Consider the following 20,208-nt stretch of genomic DNA (forward strand, 5'->3'; position numbering starts at 1 on the left):
TTCTAAAATCTATAATTACACCCCTTTTTCTGAAACCACTCATGTTAATATATTTCCAGCATTCCATGGAAATTATTTTTACTGTTTTTTTCCCTCACAATTGAACATTAGTCCAGTGAACTTTTTTTTTTAACTTTATCAAATAAAAAAACATTTCCAAACAAAACAAAGCAATGGGAAAAACAAATATCCTGAAATATCTTCATTCCAGTGAACTTTTGATTGAACACAACTAATTGTTTCCATCTTTGCCTCGATTGTATTAAGCGTATGAAAGTCTATTTCTTAACACTGGTATCAGCACTTTCATTTTCCCATTTTCCTACACATTTTTTAAAAATAAGAAAATCAAAATAAAATATTCAAATAATTTACAAATGCATCTTGACTGTGTGAACAATTAACTATTGGCTGGCAGATGGTGCTACCATGTATTTATATAACAGAGTCATTTTTTAACTGAGGCTTAAAAGCCTAAATTTGACCTTTATAAAAGATCGTTTAGATGTAACAGTATATAACATATGTTTATGTGAAAGTTTAATGCACTGAAGTCAAGGGTCAGACATTGAAATCCCTAATGCAATAATAATATTATCCATATGATTTCTCAGGAATAGATCTGTTTATTTTCGAAATGGCCATAAGGACTTATACTCTATTTCACACTCTGGAATTCTTTTGGTCTCTTGATGTTAGTTCAAAAGTTCTTGGTTGTTCTAAATATTACCCAGAAAATAAGAATATAATTAAGAATAATAGAAGGTGCTTTTCCAAGATATAGCAATCCTTACCTAATAAACTGGTATTTATTTTTTTGAGTAATGAATTTAAAAGTTAAATTCAAGTAGGTATTCATGATTAGTGTTCCATCTCTAGGAGAAGATGGGCGGCTGGCATATGAACAGTTGGACAAATTTCCTCGAGACTGTGTTAAAGTTGGAAGTCGTCATGGAACTGAAGTTGCCTCGGCCTTTTAATTACAAGTTAACTCTGCCTAATAGCTGTCTTAACATCTGGCCCTTTTAATCAGGATGGTGCTGTAATTTCATTGGAACATGTTTAAAACTTGAAGAGTTCTGCTGAAGTTGTCTGGAAATTTAATATGGTATAGAAAGAATTTAAAGTCTATTTTCACAGTACCTATCTACTTTTTCCTTTTGCCAATAGAATAAGACTATGTAGAATTCAGTAGTTTACATTGTTGATTATTTCCGACAGTACTTAGTAGAAGAGTCCTTCTTATCTAATATGTATGGAATTTAAAAATAGCCATCTTTGTACTTTTTTGGAAGTTCTATAAGCTGGAAATAGTCATGTGATACTTTGATAAACATCATATGCCTTGCACTTTTTCTCTGTCATGTTCTCAGGGTTGAGTGGCCCCTTAACTCCCTAATTTTACTTTAAATACAAAGCACACACACAAAAAATAATTTCTTCAAATAATAGTTTGCCTGCAGGCCTTAGAAAAATAACCCATTAGAAGAGTTTAATTTTGTTTAATTTCTTATTTTTAAAACTCCCATTATTTATTTTGTTTCTTCTATCATAGAAATTTCAAATTCATGTTTTCATTATTGTAAAAAGATAGGTAGATGACCAAATACCTTATTAAGATTATATCCGTACTCTTAAAAAAACAGAAAAAACTCAAAGCTTAAGTTTCTTTTATATTAAAGAGAGCCATTATTTTATGATACTCATTCCATAGAGGTATTTTGCTGCTAAGACAAATCAAAACCAAAAGTCATGGGTTCAGAAAGCTGTGGTGCTCCTTGAGATGGAAGAATTTGGAAGTTGAAGGAATCCTGATGAGGTAGGAGTGGAGGGACAGTAAAAGGGGTCCCTTGTTTCTGTAAAAATGGCCACAAGATTAGGAAGCAGAAAGAAGCCCTGAATGATGATGACTGCCCCAGAAAAAGCGTTCACCCCTGGGTAGCGTTCCTGGCCAAATAGTTACAACAATAGCTTCAGTTCAGGATAGCAAGTCCATTAAAGAACAAGACTATTTAGTAGCACTTATTAAATACCTTTTCTTCCTCGTAAGAGTATACAAGGTGGGGTACGCCAAGGTATCAAAATAATGTGTGAGTGTAATTAAAACTGGAATATCAACTGTACCATGGATGTGTTTGTATAAAAAAAATCATTTAGATGTAATTTTAAATATTCACATTTTAGCAAGACTTTCAAAAGGACTCTTGTCATTTTAAAGTGAAAATTGTTTGTCAGGCTTCCTGGCAAATAGTTGTTTTGACTGTGAAGTTATAATGTATATTTTTGTATATTTATAAATATTATATATATGCATATATCCTTCATTTTAAAGATACATTGTACAGACTATAGTACTATTAAATGATTGAAATGGCTCTTTTTTTAGAAAGTCAAGTCACAGATGTTACAGCAGGTTTTTGTTTGTTTTTTAAATATTTTGAATATTGCATGAGTGATTAATTCCATATCTTTTGTATTCACTTCTGCATTTTATTTTTGGTTGGAGGGTACTTTTAGTTTTGTGGCATTTGTATTCATCACTGTTTCAATCGTGTAAGTTAAAATAAAAATTATTTTTGAATTACTAGTCTCATGTACAGAGTCTGCTGCATTTTTTCATATGCCCTCCTTGAGTTGGTATTTACACAGCACCCTCATTCTCAACCTGAATTTATTCTTGTTTTGAAATTCCTACATCTATCAATGGGATAATAACACTTAACACTCAGGTTTAAAGCTAAGTGGAGAAAAAAGAGCTGCATTTCCAAGTCCTGGTATCTATGAACAGAGGCTGTAAGTTCCTTACAGCCCCAAAGAGCCCTCACTTGTGTGTACATGCTCCCAGCCCAAAACCTATGAGCACCATCACAAAGGAGCCCCTAACAATCAACACTAAAGATAAGTATTTACTGAGTGACTCCTTAAATACCAATGATTGCTTTTCCTGAGTTGGCAGTTTAAAACCATTCCTTTGATTTTGAGAAAGTTGTCGTCTTCGTGCAGGGAACAATAGCTGTTTGCTAAAAACAAGATCTCCCAAGTTTCCATTTATTTGGGAAGTATTTATCAAATACTTACTATGAACAAGGTATGTACCAGGGACTGTTCTCGGCACTGGAGATTCAACAGCGATAAGAAAACAAACTGCAGATAGATAAAAATTGCTGCCTTCACAGGGCTTATATCCTAGCAGGGGGAACAGTAAGGCAGACAAGTGGGAAAATGATTGCACTAAGTTGGGGGACTGGGGAGGGAAAAGAGCACAAGTTCAAGAGAGTGGTCAGGGGAGCCCTCGCTGAGAAAGTTACATTTGAGGACTGGCCTGAGGAAGTGATGAGCGAGCCCGGTGGGTGTCTTGTGGGAACAGCATTCCAGGAAGAGGGAACAACAAGGGCAGCAAAGGCCTGGAGGAAGGACCATGCTCAGTGTTTTAAAATTTTCAGTAGCCACATTTTAAAAAGTAAAAAGGACAGAAGTTACTTTTAATAATACTTTACTTAACCTAATATATCTAAAATAGCATTTCAACATGTAATCAATATAAATATTATTAGTAAAATATTTTCTGTTCTTTTTTTTTCAGACTGAGTCTTTAAAATCCAGAGTGCATTTTACATTTACAGCATATCTTAATCTACTAGTCATATTTTGAGTGCTCAATTGCTCGATAGCCACCTGATGCTAGTGGCTACCATACTGGACAGCACAGGACTATATTTCCCCAAATGTCCCAGTTACATCGTTTGTAGCATAACACACACACATACACACACACCCATGTACACATGCACACACTCGTGCACTATTTATACAGGATCCAACCAAGGATTACGCATTGAATTTAGTTGTCATGTCTCTTCAGGTTCCTTTAATCTAGAACAGTAATCCACTGGTTCTTTTGTTTTTATTTTTAACTTTCATAACAATATATATGAAGATTCCAGGCAAGTTTATTTTGCAGAATGTCCCAAATTAGGAATATATTTTGAAATTAGAGCCAATAGGATTTGCTGATAGGTTGGATATGGGATATGAAACAAAGATAGAACTCAAGGAATGAATCCAAAAATTCTAACCTGAGCATCTGTTTAGTGTATGTTAGGGGAAAACCAGCTTAACTTGAGGTTTTATGCATCAGAGAAGTGAAAGTAAAACTTGGTTTAGTTCAAATTGTAGAAGGCCTGAAAGTCGGGCTAAAGAATGTAGGCATACCTTGCTTTCCCTTGATTTGTGGATTCCACTCTACAGTGTTGCTAAGTGATGCATTCTGGAGTTCTTGATTATTCCCTCATGTTCCTACCTGCCTGTGGTGTAGCTGAAGAACCGCTGGCTTTTTTACACAATGGGTAGGACCTGTGTTGTTTGTAAACGATTTTGGATTCGGTTTTATCACTATTTTGTCAGGCTGTATCACTGCCTCCAGAAATTCTGGACAGGCACCATTAAGGGCTTTTTCATTGAGAAGAAGGAGGAAGAACACCTAGTTTCAGCTGACAATATTTTTCACAGAGAAAAAATGTCGGTACTTGGCCATATGTTGAGGAATGAATCTCTGACTATAGAGAAGAGAGCTCAAGCGGCCTATAGAATTGGAATGTTGGCCTTCACAGGTATTGATTCAACAAGATGGGCTAAAACAGGGGTTTCAAAATCCTTTTGCTTGTCAAAATGCTGTAAATTTCTTTTGTGATTTCTCACAGCGTTAATCTTAAAATTCCAACAATATCTTAAAATTCCAACAATATTTCTTTTACCTAAATTATTAGTTTGTTGTCTTGGCACCACCAAAGATTACTAATTATTTTTTCCTCAAGGATCTCATGTTTTAAAAGAATGTGTCCATCAAATAAATTACTAACTAAATATTTTCCCATTTTTATTAATTAAAAATACATATACTGAAACTGATTCAGAGCTTCCATAAACATAAAAAAAAATCAAAGAATCTATACTGAGTTGATATAATTTCAACCTAGTGATATGATTCCAACCCAGAGTAAAACTACTCAGTGTTTTATTTTTTTATCTTGTAAAATTGTGTTACTCTGAAAACAGCTTAGAAAAATCAAGAACTTGATGCTCTTAAAACACCTACTGAATGCTAATAGCCACGTCAGGGAAAGACAACTATTAATATCTACTTGGTTCGAAATTTAAGCGGTAAATGGTCTTACACACATCCTGCTCTAGTAACTGTCAAGTCCAAGCTCACTCCCCATCCCTTTTTTTCCTAATAAATTTCAAGATATGTAAAGAAATTTTATAGATAGTCCATAGCAACATGTCTCCTAATAAGAAACTCTGGCTGGCAGCTATTGATGTCTTAGATTTTTTCTTAAATGGGAAGATGAATTACTTAGATGTTGTCTGATAGACAAAATTTCAAAGAAGGAGGTCCATGAGAGAAAATAGTAAAAATGGTCCTTGGGGTTAAAATGGTTGGGAACCACTGGTATAGAGCTAGAAAGAAGACAGGAAATTCAGGAGATATTCCTACAGGAAAGAAAGTTAAATGCCACCCAGCATATGGGGAGACCCATTTCCCTATATAGTTATAGCCACCATTTGAAGAAAGAGCTAGCTAACTATAAAAAAGATCAAAATCCTTTAGTTTGATGTTAGTTCACAGAGTTCTGTTTTAAAATGTCACTGCTTTAGCTGTGCTGGTGGGAAATAAAGGAAAGTGCTTCTGTCCAGGCTTTGGCTAGAGCTTTAAAGTTGAATAGAATATTCTTGGGAGCCCTGCATTTCGGTGGTGCAAGTAAGAGAAGTTCAAGTAGGACCATGAATCTTGAAGACAATTGTATAAAAATGTAGCTTATGAGGGGTGACAATGGGATTAGGAAAAGCCATATGGACCACACTCCCCTTTGTCTAGTTTATGGATGGATGAATAGAAAAATGGGAGAAAGAAAGAAAGAAACAAACAAACAAAGGCACCCAGTGTTCTTTTTTACTTTAATTGCTCTTTTTCACTTTAATTATTATTCTTGTTATTTTTGTGTGTGTGGTTATGAAGGTGTCAGGGATTGATTTAGGTGATGAATGCACAATTATGTAATGGTATTGTGAACAATCAAATGTACCCTCTGTTTTGTATGACTGCATGGTATGTGAATATATCTCAATAAAATGAATTTAAAAAAAAAAAAAAAAAACCTCCAGGGAGGGGCTAGAATATAGCCAACTACGCCAACTATTCCTCACCATCTAAATAGTCTTCATCCAGTGCTTTCTTGGCTAATACCTTCTTGGAGTCAGAGGTTTATTTGAACTCAGAAGAGCTGGGATTCAGATACATGGTGAAAGTGGAGTCTAGAACCAGGTCAGTAACCAGAGCAAGAAAAACTTGGTAAGGCCCTAGATGTGCAAAAGAGTTGGGGCGAGAAATGTATTAGGAGAATGGATAGCAATGGCCAACAGCACAGGAAAAACATTTCTTCTACCAGTTAGCTCCTGGTTTTGCTTCCCAACCTTTTGATTTTTTCTTTGTTTGCTCTGACGCTCTGGTATCCTTCCATCTTTCAAGTGTTGAAAGAGAATCAGGAAGGAGATAGTGCAGATTTTCTAGATAAATGCAGTCAAATTTTATTTGCCTTGCAATACTCTCTTCTAGGTGCCTGATTAAAAGAACCAGGGAGGAGTGTTTGGCAGGCAGTGACCTTTCAGTGATTTACCCACTTAGCTTTTGCTTATCAAAATACAATTCCTAGTTCAATGCACACATCCTAGTCTTCGAAGTGGTGCATGAGGTGGAGAGAAAGACAGGAAAATTCAAAGACTACAAAGTGTCACCTATCTAGCAACAAGAATATGAACACATGAGGATTCCAAAATTTTGTCTAGCAACTAGGTATATCAAATGCTTCTGGAAATGCAAATGCTTGTTTTACAGGAGGACCAACTGCTGGGAGATTTGCAACTAGGTACATGCAAGAAGTAGCTGACTTGTTGCGAAACCATGAAATGGTTCCAAAAATAAAGATCCTGCTGCTCCAGAGTATATAGCATGTTGGTGTTACTTAAACCCTGTCAGCCAGAGAAAAGCCAAACATCTGAATTTTCTTCCTATTCTCATTGGTTTTATTGAGGAAAAACATGAGCCTACAATCAAAAGTGAAACAAACAGCAGCCTCCTTGTTAAATTTTGGACTTGCTATGTTCTCTCTGTCATAACGTGCAATAACTTGTCTTGCATGAAGGAGCTTAAAGACCATAGTCCTCCAAAATGTCATTTGCAAATGTTGGCTAATGACAATTGGTCTGGATGGCCTCAGAATTTTGCGGAGGTGCTCTATTTCCTAATTGGTTTTCACAGAAACTAATTTATCTAAATATCTTTACATGATGCAGCCATGAGTACCAATGTATTGGCCTGGAAAATTGGAATAACTAATAAAAGTTGATGTATCATCCTTCAGTGTTTTCTTTTAGGTAATTGAAAAGTTTTATATAAATTTTCATAGTTACTGCAACAACCAAGCTTCTGAAAAGCACTGCTGTTTAAAATAACCTCATAAAAATTAAATGTGCGAAACAGGAATTCATTGGAAGAGGCATAACCCATGTAATTGAACTGTTATGATTAATGGTGAGCTTTGGGGGTTGTTAGATGATATTAAGCCAAGACACCCAAAAATACTAAATCCTACCCCAAACCACAATCACACCTTAACCCATCAGTATGCTTTCAGCCTTAACTATTTCAATAGAGGACTTCCAGTTGCCATCTCTTTGGTTGAGGGTTTTTTCTGGCTGTCAGAAGGTGATCTTCCTGTCCATAAGGCCAACTGGAGGTGGGGGGTGGGGGTTAGCACTCAGTGGGAGCAGCCCACAACTCCACTGGCCCAACTCTGGGTAGAAATGAGTGTCATGTGTTCAGATGCCTAAAGACAGCCTAAAGTGAGGCTCTTAGATTGTCATAAAAAGAATTTCACTCTATTTTGATGGGAAGAGAATATGTAATAGAAAACCTGCACTTGAAGTTTGTGCTGCCCAACCTCACCAAAAGCTGTATTGCAAAAAAATAATGTTTAGGGAAAAGTACCTATAAAGGATATGTACTCCTAGCTTAATTAAGTTCCAGACATCATAGATTGTTATGTACTTTCTTCTTTCACAGAATTACTTTGACTGAGCTGTGCTTTAGTGTTATGCTTCCACCTTTCACGAAGGGGCTATAAAAAAAAGTAGTTTCACCATCCTGACTTGTATTTATTTTAGGGATGCTGTTCAGGATGTTTGCCATATCATCACATGGGGTCACACGCTCCTCCAGGTTCAGAGGTCAGATCACGTGAAGGGGCACTGAAGATTTCTGGGGGAAAAATTTTCAGACCTTAGAAAAGGAAAAGCTATGTTCTGCTGAGCAACCCTTTATTTTCATCCTTTGTGGATTCTGCGAATAGCGTAACGCCATTTCTCAAACTAGAATCCGCTGTTTAACAGGGATAGATTAAGGGCTGGAAATCAGGGGCCCCATTTAGAGTCTGGATCACTTTAAGAGCTTTTTAAAAACATTTTTTCAATTAATCTTTGTTTTTTCAAAGTAATACACATACATAGTTTTAAAAAATCAAATAATGCAAGGCCTCTAATGAGAAAGAGCAGTCAGTCCCCTACCCAACTCCTGATTCACACTCCCAGAGGCAACCATTTGAATTCTTTTCGCTGTTTCTTCTGTAAGTATCTACAGATTTCTAAATAATTCACGTCATTGCTAATTCATGAATTTTTCCATTTTAGACATTTTTCTTTTTACTTCTTAGTGTGGCAGATGAGAATTTAGCATTCTAACACAGTCCCTTGCCTAATTCCACTTTCCTTCCTCTTCTCTCAACATAATTGTGTCATAATTTTTTCTGAAGACAACACGATTATTTAGATATTTCTCATGGCTGAGTTCCTTAGTATAGTATGATTAATTTTCTTCCTTGTATGATATTTGTTTTCCCTGGAGTTTTGTTTCTTTTCTTTCTTTTTTTTTTTTTTTGCCATCATGGAGGCCACCGTCCTCTTGCTCCAATTTGCATCTGCCATACAGCTAAGAAATATTTAACATCCAGGCATCCTTTTACTCCTCTTGTGTTGGATCCTGTTTCCTACCATACTATTTTTTCCCTTTTTCTGGTTTACTCACACATTTGTTGGAGCAGATCTTCCAGCAGTTGCTTGAGAAAGAGTGCATGGAGGCAAATTGTTTGAAAACATGAATGTTAAAGATGTCTTAATTCTTCACTTGATTGATAATCTGACTTCCGCCTGTCCCTGAACCTGGAGGAGCAGCAGAGAACAACTCCCTGTGAGTACCTCACTTCCCAGAGGAAGAAGAGCTGGGCTGAGCATATTTAGTTTATTCACTCAGCTCTGCTGAAACCAGGAGTGTGCAGCTATTGGAGCTTCCTATTTCTGGAAGAATCATCAGATAAGGAAAAGAAGCAGTTTCGTCTTTCTTTTCCCGAAGGCATTCTATGTATACACAAGAAAATATACATGCTGTAGTTTCCTGGGGCCGTTGTACCAAAGTACCACAATCTGAATGCCTTAAAGGGACAGAAAGTTATTGACTCACTTTTCTCAAGGCTATGAATCCAGAATGAAAGTACCAGCAGGGCCATTTGCCGTCTGAAAACTGTAGGGGAGAATCTTTCCTTGCCTCTTCGGTTTTCTGGTTTTGCTGGCAATCCTTGGCGTTTCTTGGCTTATAGATGCATCTGCCTGCATCTTCACAGGGCCCTCTCCCCTCTGTCTGTGCCTGTCCAAACTTCCCTCTTATAAGGACACATTATATTAGATTAGGGCCCACGCTAATCCAGTTTGGCCTCATTGTAACTAATCACATCTTCAAAAACCCTATTTCCAAATAAGGTTACAGTCACGGGAGCAGGGGTTAGATCTTGAACATATCTTCTTGGGGGACACAATGCAACCCATAATATATATATCCCTTTCTTAGTCCTTTTTGTTTTAACACATCGTAGCATTCTATAAACACTAACAATTTATCTTGGTTTTGGTTTCATACCTTTATTCATCCTTTTTTCCTGCTTCATAAGCATTCCATTACACTATAATTTATATGAACAGTCCTGTATGGACATTTAGGTTATTTCCAATCTTTTGATAGTTCCAAGTCGTAATGAATAACCTTTAAATATTTGTCATTTCACATGTGTGACTCTATCAGTGAAATAAATTTCTAGAAATGGTATTGCTTAGCAATACTTCTAGTTGGTGAGTTTTCTCTGTTCTCTGCATTATCACTTTTTCATCTAGCCTAGTGTTATTTTAATGGAGTTCAGGGAGAAAGAGAAACTGAATGCCTGTGTTCAATTAGCAGTCTTATCCAGAAATTGCTGCGGGCCCCCCTCAAGACGATGCTTACATATAAGCTCTTGGTTAACATTTTATCTACAGAAGAGTAGCTTGTAAGGCAGCCTAGTCATATTGTTCTAGTCTTTTTGGTCTCTGGCATCCCTTTAAATTGGTAAAATATGTGGTCCCGATTCGGGGCCTTGAGGCATTTCCATGCTAAGACTTGAATTTTAACCTGGTTTACCAAAGCTTTTATGACAAAAAATTACCTTGTTTTCTTTTGTTGTCTCTTTCAGGTTCCTCTCTCCCCAATATTTGGGTTCTCCCCAAAGTAAACCTGAGATAAGGATTTGCATACAGAGTTTATTTGGAAGGTGAGCTCAGGAATTAGCAGTAGGGAAGGGATGGGAGACAGTAAAAGACAATGTTATTAAGCAATTTAGCACTGCATGTAAACAGAATTTTTAATCTTGCTGAGGAACAGTTCTGGGAAATGTGGCACACACATGCCTCAGAATTAATGCATCCAGAGATCCTGGGATATTTATGTGCCAATTTCTATCTTTCTTGGTTTACCTAATGACCTAAATTACTTTAGATCTAAAAGTCAAAAGGAACTAGGGCTGGGGCTAGGAGTGCCCTAAAGCAGTGTACTAGACATTTGTTGCTTTTTGACTAAGAATCTATTCTTTATTCTGAGAACACTTCAATCTTGTTGGGCGGGGGAGGGGGACGGGGAGAAGAGGTCTATGATTCTCTCTTGTCCACCATGTAGTCTTAACTGGCCTGTCAGTAAAGGAACCTGCTCTCCCCAAGGAGTGGTAACAGGCCTAGCTCTGCCCATCTTACTGTACCGGTGAACTAGGAATCTTGTACTGTGATAGAAAGAAAATCATTCCAGAAGCAGCACCAAGACAATGTTGATTAGCACCTGTTACAGGATCCCCGGGGCTGCCCTGCTCCCTACTCCTTTAGAGCTACCATATTCTTCCAATGAATTTCATTTTTGCTTCTGTTAACCAGAGTCAGTTTCTATTGCCTGCAAAAAACCTTGATAAAAGACAGGAAGAAATATGGCATGTTTAACAAATTTTCAGAAGGAAATATTTTTCACATCTTTTAGTCAAGTTTTAGTTTTCTTCCTGTCCTTTCCCCACCCCCCACCCATTGTTTTCAAACCAGTTTGTGTTGCTCTATAAAAAGGAACTAATTTTGATTATTATTCTTATATCTAGACACTTTACTAAATCTTTTATTCTAGTTTCCCTTGGATTTTCATGTTAATGAGCTTTTTCTCTTCCCTCCCCATACTTACCCTCTGTTCTAGTTTGCTAATGCTGCCAGAATGCAAAACTCCAGAAATGGATTGGCTTTCATAAAAGGGGGTTTATTTGGTTACACAGTTACAGTCTTAAGGCCATAGAGTGTCCATGGTAAGTCATCAACAATCAGGTACCTTCACTGGAGGATGGCCAATGTTGTCCGGAAAACCTCTGTTAGCTGGGAAGGCATGTAGTTGGCATGTGCTCCAAAGTTCTGGTTTCAAAACGGCTTTCTCCCAGGACGTTCCTCTCTAGGCTTCAGCTTCTCTCCAAAATGTCACTCTCAGTTGCTCTTGGGGTGTTTTTCCTCTTAGCTTCTCTGGAACATAAGTCTGCTTTCAAAGGCCATGTCCAAAATGTCTCTGTAAACTGCAGTTCCTCTCAGCTCCTGTGTATTCTTCAAAGTGTCCCTCTTGGCTGTAGCTCCTCTTCAAAACATCACTCACAGCTGCACTGAGTTCCCTTTGCACATCAGCTCATTTATATGGCTCCAGTGATCAAGGCCCACCCTGAATGGGTGGGGCCATACCTCCATGGAAATATCTCATCAGAGTTATCACCTACAGTTGGGTGGGGTGCATTTCCATGCAAATCTAATCAGCACCAAAACGTCTGTCCCACAAGACTGCGTCAAAGAATATGGCTTTTTCTGGGGGACATAATACATTCAAACCGGCACACCCTCTTTATTTTATTGTACCAGCTAGGGAACTCCAAAAGAATTTGGAATAATTGGGGTCCGTCTTTGTCTAGTTGCTATCCTTGCAACTATTTCTAAAGCTTCACCATTATTATGTTAGGCATAAAGATAGCTTTTACCAGGTTAAATTTTCTTTTTTCTTTTCCTAGCTTACTAAGGGTTTTTACCAGGAATAGGTGTTGAATTTTACCAATGCTCTTTCACCATCTATTAAAATGATCTGCCTTTTTTTTTGGTTTAATATAAAGAACTTCAAGTGTTCTTAATATTAATATAATATTGAAACAGCTTTGTATTCCTGTATAAACACTAACTTGGTCATCATGTGTTATCTTTTTAATACATGATGGATTAGATTTGCTATTTTGTTTAGTTCTCCATTTGAATTAAGTAACTAGAGCTCTATTTCTACCACTCCCAACCCTCATGGGTCATCCTAGTTATTTTGTCATCGGTTATGCTAGCCTTATAGAACTAACTTACATCAGTTTAGTCTAATCCAGGCTTCGCACATAACCTTTTCTCAACTGAGTCTTAATCTTTCGCCACTTTCCTTAAGGAGCTCAATTCTATTTTTTTAAAAAACCAACTTCATATAACTCCCTATTCTAACTTGCTAGGCTTACGTGACCTCTGACACTGTTTCCAAGGTATTTCCATTGGGATGTTCTACTAACATTTGATACTTGATTGAAAATCACTCATCTTTCAGAGAAAATTCTTCCAAATTCTCCATCTCTAAGGTCACAGTTCTCTAGATTTTTAGTACCTTAAAATGCAACACTCATACAAGTTTCCACTTGAAATCTATCCCTAATTCCACCCCACTCCCCAGGCAACCACTAATCTGCCTTCACTTTGGTTTGCAGTTGCAATATCATTGAGATTCATTCATGTTGCTGTGTATACCAATAATTTGTTGCTTTTTATGGTGGTGTAGAATCCCATTTGTTACAACCTAGCTTAGCCCCCAGACCAAAGACCATACCAGGCATGGAGTTAGACATGAGTTTAATAGGACTTACTTACAGGAGTTATGGTTCCATGGCGCCAGCTGGCTGGGAAAGACGGAAGTTAGAAGTTAGTGCTCCACAAAAGCAAGGGGTGCCAGGTGATGGTTTATAAGGGTTAGGACAAGGGAAGTGTAGGAACAGAGTTTCAACAGGGTCTAATAATACAAGGGTGTGGAGATTTGTTATCAACAGTGATCGGGGAGGGGAGTTTCAATGCTCCCTTACACTATATTTTTTCCTCCCCTGGGAAGGTCTGATGACTTTTAATGTCTGTCCAAGTCAAGTAGGCGTCTATGTGAAGTCACTGTGGAGGGGAGGGGCCCGGGCTCTGGGCCCCACACCACTGTATGGATATATACTATGACTTGTTTATTCATTCACCTCCTGATGGACATTTGGGCTATTACAAATAAAGCTATGAAAATTCGTGGACTAGTCTTCAAGTGAACATATGCTTTCATTCCTCTTGGGCAAATACCTAGGAGTAGAATGGCTGGACCACATGGATCATGTATATTTAAATTCGAAGAAAGTGCCAAACATTTCCACCAGCAGTTTTACCATTTTAAATTGCCACCAGCAGTGTAGGGGAGTTCCAGTTGCTTCATATCTTTGACTGGGGTATGGTTAAGTTTTTGTTTTTAAATTTTAGCCATTCTGGAAGGCATGTAACAGTATCATCATAGTTTTCAGTTGTATTTTCCTAATGATTAATGATATTGAGCATCTTTTCATGTCCATATTTGCCATCTGTGTATTCTTTGGTGGCATATCCAAATCTTCTCCCTATTTTTAAAATTGTCTTACTGAGTTTTAGAGTTTTTTTAAAAACACATTCTGCATACATATCCTTTGTTGGATGGTTTTCAATTATTTCTCCCAGTTGGTGGCTTTTCACACTTCTTTCAAAGAGAAGACTTTTTTATTTTTATGAAGTCCAATTTATTGATACAGTTTATGCTTTTTTGTCTATTTGAGAAACCTTTGCCAAACCTAAGGTCACTGTTTTTTCTTCTAGAAGTCTTCCAGTTTTAGCTCTTGCATTAATATACATTTAAAATTCTCTTCAATTCCCTCTCCTCTTTTGTTCCCCACCACCAAATCCTGGCATTCCATTTTTTGGCTTTTTTTCAGAAATAATTTCTATTTGCAAAGTCATCTTATTCTATTTACCTCTTCTGTTTATTATTCATTTTAACAACCTCCCAGCTGATTCCCCTCCCCTTTACCCAGAATATTGTTTTTTAATTCTATCTTTAGGCTAGTGGCCCACATCTGAAACTTGTGGAGCAGTATTGTCCAATATAGTACCCACCATCTTGTGCAGCTATCCAAAAATAAATTAAAACTCAATGAAAAATTCATTTATTCACTTACAACATCTCAAATACTCAATGGCCATCTAGGAGACAGCACACATATTCCCATCATCTCATAATTTTTTTTTTTTTTAATCAAAAAGAAAATTTACTTGACTTACAGGTGAATTTTCACTTCCAACTCTACAACTCTTAAATACATATTTTATGACTTTGCTCCTGTGGGAAATCTTTTTTTTTTTTTAATTTTTTTATTTATTGAGATTGTTCACATACCATATAATTATCCAAAGATCCAAGGTGTACAACCAAACAATCAATTACCTCTGGTACCATCATACAGCTGAACATCCATCACCACAATTAATTTTTTTTTCAGTTTTTAGAACATTTTCATCACTTCAGAAAAGAAATACAAACAAAAAAAAAAAAGGAAACTCAAATCCTCCCATACCTGTAACTACCCCTCCTCCATTGTTGACTCATAATATTGGTATAGTACATTTGTCACTGTTAATGAAAGAACATTAAAATACTACTAACTGTAATTAGTTTGCAATAGGTATATTTTTTCCCTATATGCCCCTCTATTATTTTTTTTTTAAGTTTCAGAATAGTATTTAATTTTCAGATATTTATAATCATCTTATTTGATATCACAAAATAGTGGCTGTGTTATAAATTTTACAGATGCGGATACTGTTGCATTATTCTCACCATACATAGGTTACAGAATAAATCTGAATACAGATCAATACTTCCCCTTCTTCCTCCTTTATATATTTACAAACATGCCTACACATAACCCTTGCTATTCAAATTATTTTTATCTGAACCAAGGAACTAAATGCATTGAGATAATTTTGTTTTGTTTATAGGAATTCTCACTGTAAACTATACAAGCTTAGGGATCAGAGAATAAATAGATTTTTTTTTTCCCAAACCCTTTATCTGAACTCAGAAGCTAAAATGGTTCAGTATTTTCCATTAACTATGCAATAAATAGCAAATCTTGGGCCTACAATTAATGTTCTTTTGTTTCAGTGTATGAAATAGAAGTTAATAATTGCTACTTAAATTTAGTGGTTCAATGGCTACAATAACAGATGTCTCTCCATATATAAATAGATATTTTCATCAACACTGTTCTCTATATGTCTTTTTCTATATATCCCATGCCTGTCTCCAGACGATGGCATCTCATCTACACCAACCAATAAAACATAATTGAGAATACACATTTTTCAATGGTCTCAAAAAGTCTAAGAGTATTTCTTTGGATTTTCAAAAGAAGTCTATATTTTCAGACTTAAATTTAATAGTTTTTAATTATTCTTAGTCTTAATTCCTGTTTTATCAATTAGGAAACTAAGAGTCATTTTACAAGTTAAGTGAGATGACCACATTTACAATCAACAAGTCAGAAAAGTGATGCAAGTATCTTCATCTTCTGACATCTAGTGTTTCAGAAAGAAAGCCATAGCATAAACCTGAGTTATCCATTTGAAACAGAGTGAAAGAAATGGTAGCATGGAATAGGATGTGATACAAAGTATGTTTTCTCCTTCATAATGTCACCATTCTGCAATGTCTGTTTATTCCTCTCTGAAATATGGAATTAAAAATAATTTAATATAGGGTTGTGTCTTACGATGACTATGATGCTAATAAAGCCAAACTCATATTCAGTGGTCACCATATGGCTTAAAAATGCATCTTCATCTAATATTACGGAACCTTTCTCCATATCTCTCTCTCCTTTCTTTGTTTCTCTGTCAGCAGGGCTCCCTTTAGTATGTCAAGTAGGGCAGGTCTTTTATTAGCAAAATCTCTCAGCATTTGTTTGTCTGTGAAAAATTTAAGGTCTCCCTCAAATTTGAAGGAGAGCTTTGCTGGATAAAGTATTCTTGGTTGGAAATTTTTCTCTCTCAGAATTTTAAATATGTCATGCCACTGCCTTCTCACCTCCATGGTGGCTGAAGAGTAGTCACTGCTTAGTCTTGTTTTTTCCTTTGTATGTGGTGAATTGCTTTTCTCTTGCTGCTTTCAGAACTTGCTCCTTCTCTTCAGTATTTGACAGCCTGATCAGAATATGTCTCAGAGTGGGTTTATTTGGATTTATTCTGTTTGGAGTTCGCTGGGCATTCATGCTTTGTGTATTTATGTTGTGTAGAAGGTTTGGGAAAATTTCCCCAACAATTTCTTTGAAAACCTTTTCTAGAACTTTACCCTTCTCTTCCCCTTCTGGGACACCAATGGGTCTCATATTTGGACGTTTTATTTTATCTATCATATCCCTGAGGTCCATTTCGATTTTTTCTCCCCATTCTTTCTTTTGTTCTTTCGTTTTCCATTTTGTCATACTCCAGGTCGCTGATTTGTTGTTCAGCTTCCTTTAGTCTTGTATTATGAGTATACAGAATCTTTTCAACTTTGTCAACAGTTTCTTTTATTTCCATAAGATCATCTATTTTTTTATTTACTCTTGCAATTTCTTCTTTATGCTCTTCTAGGCTCTTCTTCATGTCTTTTATATACTGTGCCATGCTCTTCTTCATGTTCTTTATATCCTGTGACATGGTCCCATTGTGTCTTTAGTTATTTGATTAATTGATCCAAGTACTGCATCTCCTCTGATCTTTTGATTTGGGTGTTTGGGTTATCCATATCGTCTGTTTTTTTTCATATGCTTTAAAATTTTCTGTTGTTTTTGGCCTCTTGGTATTTGCTTAACTTGATAGAGTTCTTTTAGGATATGTATGCTAATTCAGAGACTTCTAATTTCTCAGATCTACAGCTTGGTGGTATACACTTTAACCAGCAGTTGGCGTCTGTGAGCCACATATTCCCCTCAAGCCAGTTCTCCCCAACTTTGTCTTTGTGGTGTGTGGGGGTCTGATTCTTGCGGGGTCCAATTGGTGCAACAGTTTTGCATGTGTAGTTGGTGCTGTCCGCCCTGAATGTGGGGTGTGTGTCTGAGTGGTTAGGGAGCAAGGGTGGCTTTAACAATCAAACCTCCCAGTGTTCCTGGAGATTTAAGGCTGTTCCAAGAGTCTAAACCTTCAGTTCGGTCTCGCCACAGATTGTCTCTGCCACTGCCCCACAAGTCCTTGGTACTGGCATATGGTCCCTGGGATTTCTGAGTGGGTCCCTCTTCCAAGCCGTGCCCTTCTAGGGCCTCTCCTGAGGGAAGGCTGTGCTACGTCACAAGTGCACACTGACCCTCAAGGGAAGTTCTGGGCCACCGGGCCGTGTAGGTGCGTTCCCAGCCTGCTGTAAGGATGGCTGAATGGGGCGTGCCAATCTCCCCACTTTTGCACCACTCCGCACCCCCCCCCCCAGCTCTGGGACAACCAGCTGCGGGTGTGGAAAGGCTACTGTTCACACCAGACACTGTAGCGTGTGCGTGCATTGCTGGAAATACTTCCTGTCACACTGGGTTTCCTGGCCCAGCTCAGGGCTGTGGCACCAGCGCTAGACAGAAGCATTCCCAGCCTGCTGGGAAGTTGGCTGCAAGGGGCATGGTTTCTCTCCCCTTTTGGCTAACCCCTGCCTGCCTCGCTCTGAGACATTTAGCAGTGGGTGCACAAAAGGCTATCATCCACGCCAGATACTGAGGCGTATCCACAGTTGTGAAGATGCCGTTCCTGCCGCACTTCCCTGTGCAGACCCCACCACTGTATTTGCAGACGCTTTTGGGCTTTTAAAAAAGAACTAGTTCGACTCCAATTGCCAACTTACGGCTTCCCCACACCACAGCATGGCTGCCGGACATTCAGCAGGCCCACTCACTCGCCCCGGAATGCAGACTCCTGGCTTCACCAAGTGCGTGGTCCCTGCGGATCCAGCAGACCATGTCTAGCTGTTGCATCGCTGGAACCAGTGTTCTGGGTGACCCTCTGGCCTTTATCTACTATTTTTGATGGAGGTGTTTTTTTGCCGTCTCTCCCAACTGCCGTCTTCCAGATCCACAGTTCTTATTTACAGATTTTATGCTGTGATCCTCCCAATTTCAGGTTGGTGTATAACGAGTGGACGGTCATGTTTGTCCCCCCCAGTTATTCTGGCTTATTTACTAGTTGTTTCTGTTTTTTTAGCTGTTCCAGGGGGACTGCTTGGCTTCCACTCCTCTCTATGCCGCCATCTTAGATCTCATAAAGTTTTATTAAATTATGCTGCTATCGATTAGTAGCTGCCATTTTTTCAGTGCTTAGTTCAGGCACTGTAGTTAAAGGTTTTAACACTTACAGTAACACTATGAGGAAGGCTTTATCCCAAAGGTAAGTAACTTGCCTAACCCTTTAAAGTTTGACATTGCTCTTTATTGCCAATTTATATAAAACTACTTGCATGCTTGTTCATAGAACTTCTTCAATCCCAATGTTACATACTTTGCAAACAGTTTCCCTCAATTTTGCCTTTTTCGTCCGTCAAACTGTAGTTTACATGGGGAATCTCTAATTAATTTCTCCCCATTACTTCTTATTCCATCAACATTTATACACTTTGAACTATACCAGTGTGTGAAATGTGTGAACATAGAAAAGGTTCATAACTTAGCTACTTCTGCATTCTGTCACTGGAATTTCACCTGCCTCCCACTTTGTTTTGCTAAAGGACTATCACCATTACCCATTATTTTAAGCTTCAAATAAAGAGTCTTAGCATCCCAGTCACTCAAATTACTGGGCTAATCAAATTCACTTATGGATCTTTTGAAAAACAGATTTTCATGCTCCATCATAGGATGGAGAACATCTTCTAGACCAAAAGGGGGATGTGAAAGGAAATGAAATAAATTTCAGTGGCAGAGAGATTCCAAAAGGAGCCAAGACGTCACTCTGGTGAGTACTCTTACGCACAATATAGACAACCCTTTTTAGGTTCTAGTGAATTGGAGTAGCTAGCAGTAAATACCTGAAACTATCAAACTACAACCCAGAACCCATGAATCTTGAAGACGACTGTATAAAAATGTAGCTTATGAGGGGTGACAATGGGATTGGGAAAGCCATATGGATCACACTCCCCTTTGTCTAGTTTATGGATGGATGAGTAGAAAAATGGGGGAAGGGAAAAAACAAACAAAAAGAGGCACCCAGTGTTCTTTTTTACTTTAATTGCTCTTTTCCACTTTAATTTTTATTCTTATTATTTTTGTGTGTGTGGTAATGAAGGTGTCAGGGATTGATTTTGGTGATGAATGCACAACTATGTGGTGGTACTGTGAACAACTGAATGTACGCTTTGTTTTGTATGACTGAATGGTGTGTGAATATATCTCAATAAAATGAATAAAAAAAAAAAAAAAAAAAAGAATATCTGGATGGGGGACCTGGAAGTCAATAGTGCCTTCAGCGAACTCGAGGTGCAACTACATTTGGGAGTTAAAACCTTGGCTATCTCAGTATAAACAGGGATAAACTCATTTTCCCTCTGTTTCTTCCGTTTTCCTCTGTTTCCTCCAAGACAGCAGAGGAATAGAAAAACAATATAAAAGCCTTCTACATAGGTTTCTTATACATGATTCTTCCAAGAGA

The 20,208-nt window shown here is 37.5% G+C and overlaps 1 protein-coding gene across 1 annotated transcript in view; it reads left to right on the plus strand.

Moving 5' to 3' along the window:
* Positions 1-7,415, plus strand: part of RIPOR2 (RHO family interacting cell polarization regulator 2) — a 98,153-nt gene extending 90,738 nt beyond the window's left edge. The window contains 2 exon segments of the mRNA XM_037842533.1: positions 6,896-7,002; positions 7,005-7,415. Of these exon segments, the coding sequence (XP_037698461.1) occupies positions 6,896-7,002; positions 7,005-7,325 (428 nt within the window). The 3' untranslated portion in view covers positions 7,326-7,415.
* Positions 7,416-20,208: the final 12,793 nt, after the last annotated feature.

The sequence above is a fragment of the Choloepus didactylus genome, chromosome 7 (assembly GCF_015220235.1).
Source record: "Choloepus didactylus isolate mChoDid1 chromosome 7, mChoDid1.pri, whole genome shotgun sequence".
NCBI lineage: Eukaryota > Metazoa > Chordata > Mammalia > Pilosa > Megalonychidae > Choloepus > Choloepus didactylus.